At 41.6% G+C, this 6,000-nt stretch overlaps 1 protein-coding gene across 2 annotated transcripts; it reads right to left on the bottom strand.

Annotated features, from left to right (window-relative positions):
* Positions 1-112: 112 nt before the first annotated feature.
* LOC130499928 (uncharacterized) lies at positions 113-4,871 on the bottom strand. Of its 2 annotated transcripts, XM_056994452.1 has the most exons (7): positions 4,328-4,871; positions 3,058-4,238; positions 2,383-2,715; positions 1,781-2,077; positions 1,289-1,704; positions 1,127-1,220; positions 113-820 (listed from the first exon to the last, which is right to left on the bottom strand). In XM_056994452.1, exons 2-7 carry the CDS (start codon positions 3,904-3,906, stop codon positions 113-115), a joined length of 2,697 nt encoding a protein of 898 aa, XP_056850432.1. In that variant the 5' UTR covers positions 3,907-4,238; positions 4,328-4,871. The 2 variants fall into 2 exon arrangements, 1 of the variants encoding a protein (XP_056850432.1); XR_008938784.1 differs by lacking the exons at positions 113-820; positions 1,127-1,220; positions 1,289-1,704; positions 1,781-2,077 and having other exon boundaries at positions 2,563-2,715; positions 4,190-4,238.
* Positions 4,872-6,000: the final 1,129 nt, after the last annotated feature.

Raw genomic sequence — 6,000 nt, forward strand, 5'->3', positions numbered from 1 at the left:
ATAAATCATACACAAGTTCAATTTTTAATACACAAATATACAAATACAAATACAACGACATGTTCAAAGCCATACACAAGTTAGAAAATCTATACAAGTTAGATTTGTGTATCTAATCATACATGCCCACGAACATACCACCATCCTCATTATTTTTCAAATGCTGATCAACAAGCTCCGTCCATATAACCACAGCCATATTATCCCTCATAGTCTTCGCATTGGACCTAGCAAAGTCTTTAGCGCTAAAGGGGACCCCAAGAGCATGACATTCAATGTACTTTAGAGCGTACACGCCACAATCACCATTGTTGGCCGTGGGTACATCTTTCAGCAGTCTCTCATATGTGTATCGCTCCAACCCGTATTTGCCCCGTTCTTCCTCGGTGGCTGCGCACTCAACAAGCATATAAGGGACCATCTCGAGAAAAGGCTCCATTATCTCATCCCATGCTTCTGGTACGCTAGATGAAGGTATGCTGTCCCAGACGACTATGTGCCTCTTAGGGATCGATATCCAGATAGCAACCCAATGTTTGTTGTTCAAGTTCACTGGCGCATAGATATCATCAATGTCCTCCCCCCACTTCTTGTTTGATTGGCAAAATGAAGGCATTGATCCGTCATAAAACAACGACGCCCCACTAGGTAGCATTCTTCCTAAACCTTTGTGATCAGGTGCCGATGCTTTGAAGAACAGATACTGGTCTCTCCAAGAATGGGAAAAGTTGTGATCCAGGAAGCACATTCGCTCGCTCCGGAAAGCTTGTGGATTCTCCTGATACCTCTGCCTCAACACATTCATCCAAGCATCCATATGCTGCATATAAAATAATACAAGTTAGAACCTCCCAGACGACTTATTTGTAAGTCGTCCAGCTGGAAAACCTACCAGACGACTTATTAGTAAGTCGTCCAGCTGGAAAACCTTCCAGACGACTTATTTGTAAGTCGTCCAGCTGGAAAACCTACCAGACGACTTATTTGTAAGTCGTCCAGCTGGAAAACCTTCCAGACGACTTATTTGTAAGTCGTCCAGCTGGAAAACCTTCCAGACGACTTATATATTTACAAATCTATACAAAGACAAGTTACCAGACGACTTAAAGATAAGCAGAAGACTTACTACGTCTTCCAGCCATGCTTTGGGTGTCCGGAGTTTATGATACCACCAAGTTGGTGATGTACGTGGTTTGTCCTCAAGCTTAGTGTAATAATCACTGCAAACAAAAAAGCAATCAGTTTTGGTAGACTAAATCAAGCTATTATGGGTAAAGTAATCACTTACGGATCAGTTTTCAACCAATCAGCGAGCTCCTTCAACTTACGGCTGTTTAGTGAGGGAAATGGATTATACTTTCCCACTCTAAGGAGTTTCTTTCTCTCTGCCGTATAAGGAGATATCTGCGTGGGAGCAGGTTTCTTCGTTCGTTCACTCCTTGCACGCACAGAAGCAGTGGGAGCTGTTTTGTCCAATACAACCAGGCTCGGTTCTGAAACTGGAACGCTTGGATCGGTGGAAGCAAAGCTCGGTTGTTGATCGTTGGAAGCGAAGCTCGGTTGTTGATCGTTGGAAGCGAAGCTCGGTTGGTCAGTGGAAGTGAGAGGAACAATCTCTTTGGAGGTGACACCATCTGCTTTATCCTCCGGCAAGATCTTATATACCGAGATCGCCTCATCTGCTGTATCCTCCGGCAACAATCTCTGCAATAAAAGTTGCACACAAGTTAACCCTGGACGACTTAAATAAAAGTTGTATGGACGACTAGTTGATACTAACCTCTTTGGGCAGAGGAGAAGGCTGTTTCGTTTGAGGAGAAGGCTGTTTCTTTTGAGGAGTAGGCTTTGCCTTTTGAGGAGTAGGCTTTGCCTTTTGAGGAGTAGGCTGGGTTTGAGGAGTAGGGGTAGGCTGTTTGTTACTAACCCCGGTTTCTTTGGCTTGAGGGGTAGGCTGTTTGTTACTAACCCCGGTTTCTTTGGCTTGAGGAGTAGGCTTTGCCTTTTGAGGAGTACGCTGTCTGGTTTGAGGAGTAGGATGATTGGTTTGAAGTGTAGGCTGATCCTTTTGAGGAGTAGGCTGGGTTTGAGGAGTAGGGGTAGGCTGTTTGTTACTAACCCCGGTTTCTTTGGCTTGAGGGGTAGGCTGTTTGTTACTAACCCCGGTTTCTTTGGCTTGAGGGGCCTGATTGGTGACACCAACCTTCTTCTCCACAGCTTCCAATCTATCGGACAACTTCTTATCTCCCTGATGCACTTCTTAAACCCATCTTTCATCATGTCACCTAAGCCACTTCTTAAGTCCTTGAACATATTTTCCAACTCCTCTCTGGTCACCCAACTAGCCTCTTCTCTAGCCTCTTCTCTAGCCTCTTCGCTAGCCACTTCTCTAGCCTCTTCTCTAGCCTCTTCTCTAGCCTCTTTAGGAGCCTCTTTACGAGCCTCTTTAGGAGCCTCTTTACGAGCTTTCTTTCGAGGTCTCTGATTGTCTTCCTCCTCCTCCTCCACCTCCACCACAACCATCTCTTTGGCTCTTTTCGATGGAGTCACAAACTTAGTTTTTGTACCAGTGACTTCCCAGCAATCCATGGTCCACTTCCACGGTCTCCGATCATACATGACTTTAATGATGTTCTCCGCGGGCACGTCCTCAACCTCAGAGTCCCATTTTGGCCACATTTCACTAATGTCCTTCTCAACAAAGTTGATCACGCGGGTCTGCAGTAAATAGAAGAAGAATCGAGTTAGATATTTGAAACAAAATACTAAATAGACGACTTAATTATAAGTCATCTACTAAGTCTTCCAGCTGGACGACCTTCCAGACGACTTATTATAAGTCGTCTGCTAAGTCGTCCAGCTGGACGACCTTCCAGACGACTTATAATAAGTCGTCTACTAAGTCGTCCAACTGGAAGACATTCCAGACGACTTATTATAAGTCGTCTACTAAGTCGTCCAGCTGGAAGACCTTCCAGACGACTTATAATAAGTCGTCTACTAAGTCGTCCAGCTGGAAGACCTTCCAGACGACTTAATTAAGTGAAGATGGAAAGGTACCTGACTCAAGATAGCAGCTTTCATGAATCTGCGGCCTCTGCTGCCATCGTAAGCCAGAATCGGTGGAGGCGGTGGAAGCGAACTGTTTAATCTGGGACTACCAATACTAGCACCCATTCCCGGCAGAGCTGTGTACGCCCAGACCTGAAGAACTTGTATAAACCCATCCACGGTGTAACAGCCAGTAATCTCTTTGTTCCACAAAGAGTCCATCAGCACCTTAAACGAGACTCTCCCCCATGGATAATTCTCAAACCGTTCTAAATCCATCACTAGCCTTGCCAGAGTAGCTCGTGTAGCGGTTGAAAACTTTCTCCCTTCAATGAATCCAGTGAAGATGGAAAGGTACGCGAGCCGCTTGCGATCTTCCGTGGACCAATCCCCGCATCTCTTCAGTGCATCTATTATCTGATCAGTAGTTGGCCCAGCTTCCAGATGAACTCCCATCATCCCCCAGAAAGAAACCATCTCTGGGGTAACATCACATTTTGGTGTGTCAAGGTCCTCGATGTACTCGCAGTTTAGACCAGTGATCATTTCAAACTCTAACAGTGAAAACCTCAAAGGTTCTGGACCAACGAGACACCACATCTCGTACTTCTTCTTAATGTCCAGCTTTAAACAGAGCATGTGGTGAACCAGCCTTGAAGCCCAACCAAATCCCTGCTCCTTGAACTTGATGAAAACTCCCAATCTCGACTCCTTGAGCTCTTCAAATTCTTTCTCAGTGAGAGCTCCCTTAAGAGCAGCATGCAACCTGTTGTTATCCGAATGATACGAAATGCTATGCTGGGGTTCTGGCTCTTCCCCTAATGTGTATAACCTACGGGGGAGTTCTGGAATATCCATCCTTTTTGTCTGCAAAATAATCAAAGACAACAATAGAAGTCAGAACACAAGCTAAATCAATCACGCCTTAATTGTTACTCCAGACGACTTAGTAGACGACTTTAATATAAGTCGTCTGGAAAGTCGTCCAACTGGACGACTTAGTTGACGACTTATATTTAAGTCGTCTGAAAAGTCTTCCAAATGGACGACTTATATTTAAGTCGTCTACTAAGTCGTCCAGTTGGAAGACTTTCCAGACGACTTACTTACAAGTCTTCCAGTAGAAAAATTTCAAGCGGACCTGATTAGTCGCAGAAGGAGTTGGAGTACTCGTCATTGTGGTTATAGATCTGAAAAAATAAACGTGAAACGGTGAGAATGAGTAAATTGATAGAGACAACGTTTTATGTTCATCTTTTCCTCGAGATTGATGACTTACCGGCGTTAGGGTTTACAGAGAAACGGCGCTACGGTTTACAGAGAAGAAGCGGCGGCGCTAGGGTTTAGAAGAAGCGGCGGTGCTAGCTAGTGTTTAGAGGAAGCGGCGGTGAGAACGTTGGTGAGCACGGTGGCGAGGGCGACGGTTTGTTCGGAAATAGTGGAAGCGGGGGCGCTAGGGTTTAGAGGAATCGGCGGCGCTAGGGTTAGAAGAAGCTGCGGCGACAACGGTGAGAATGAAGTGAGATAGATAGCCGACGTTGAGAACGATGGTTTGTTCGGAAATAGTGGGAATTCGAATCGCCTTTGATATCGCCGGTGAGAGAGAACTGTTAGGGTTTCTGAATTTCGCGGAAAATGAAAAAAAAAAAAAATCACCTTATATATTGGGTAAATAATCCGGTTAGCTTTAAAAGTACATTGGTAAACTTTAAGGTTTGGTCCGGTTTAGACGACTTATTCTGGCTGATAATGTACACCAGACGACCTAATATTTAGTCGTCTGTGCACAGAAGACTAAATATTAAGTCGTCCCAGACCCTAAAATGAACCCCTAAACTAAAATGACTAAATTAACTTACTGACCACGTTATAAAATCAAATTATTCTTCAATAGTGTTTACTATACACAGAAATGAACACGCTTAGGTAATTTAAAAAATTTTCAAAAACGGTTTTAATGCTTTCCAAAATCTAACCCTAAGAACACATACAATACTACAACATATGTTGATGAAACATAAACTAAAGAATATCATGACTCACTACTTTCACTCATCTGGGCTGAAAACAATTGAAATTTGTTATATATTGATTTATATCTCTTAAGACATATGTTAATTACATAATTCCAATTTTTCACTTATCAAAATATTTTTTACAAAATTTTTAAATTATGTTTAAGAATAACTGTCCAGACGACTTTAAGTTAAGTCGTCTGGACGACTTATTTTCAAGTCGTCTAAACAGACGACTTGCGAGGGGTAGAAACGTAAAAAAAATTCCGTTTTTTTGTTGTTCACAAGGAGATAGTTGTAATTTCAATAGCCTTTTAAATTACTTTTGCCTTTGACCCAAGTTGAGGTATTCTTTTAGGTTTGACTCCAAGTTTTGAGTCACACTCGGCAATTCTCCCGTTCAATTCTTTTCTTTTTTGACTAAACTTTTCAAGTTCCGTTCCATTCCATTCTTTTTTTTTTGTGAAACACATGCCGTTCCATTCCATTTTTATTTCTGTTTTTATATGAAAATACATTGTTCTGCAGTACAAAATTGATAATAAAATAGTAGAGACGAAAATTTACAGTCCTTTTAAACACTGTTTCAAAGTCGAACAATTTATCCGGTCAAACCTTTTTTCAAAAAATAGAAAACAATTTATCCAGTCAGTAGTTTTGAGATTTTCCAAAGCATCAAATAGAGACTTTGATGCTGGTATATCCTATCCTATCTTATATTTTTTCCTGTGAAAAGTGTCCTTTAAATACATTTCAAACGGATTAAGAAAACAATAAAATATATTAATATACTGGTACTTACTATATAATTATTTAAATAAAAATAATTTAACTAAATACAGTGAAACCTCTTTAAATTAATAATCTATAAATTAATATCTTTTTAAATTAATATATTTCATTGTTCCAAATTGAGTTTTTGTTTTAATTAGTATCT

Source organism: Raphanus sativus, chromosome 9 (assembly GCF_000801105.2).
Source record: "Raphanus sativus cultivar WK10039 chromosome 9, ASM80110v3, whole genome shotgun sequence".
Taxonomy (NCBI): Eukaryota; Viridiplantae; Streptophyta; class Magnoliopsida; order Brassicales; family Brassicaceae; genus Raphanus; species Raphanus sativus.

What these genes read in the sequence shown, in the direction of transcription:
- LOC130499928 (XM_056994452.1), bottom strand. Translation starts at nt 3,906, where the DNA reads ATGGATATTCCAGAACTCCCCCGTAGGTTATACACATTAGGGGAAGAG. An exon ending in CTAGAGAAGAGGCTAGAGAA is followed by an intron (nt 2,078 to 2,382) that starts GTGGCTAGCGAA and finishes CCTCAAACCCAG; the next exon opens with CCTACTCCTCAAAAGGATCA. An exon ending in CTTCTCCTCTGCCCAAAGAG is followed by an intron (nt 1,705 to 1,780) that starts GTTAGTATCAAC and finishes CTTTTATTGCAG; the next exon opens with AGATTGTTGCCGGAGGATAC.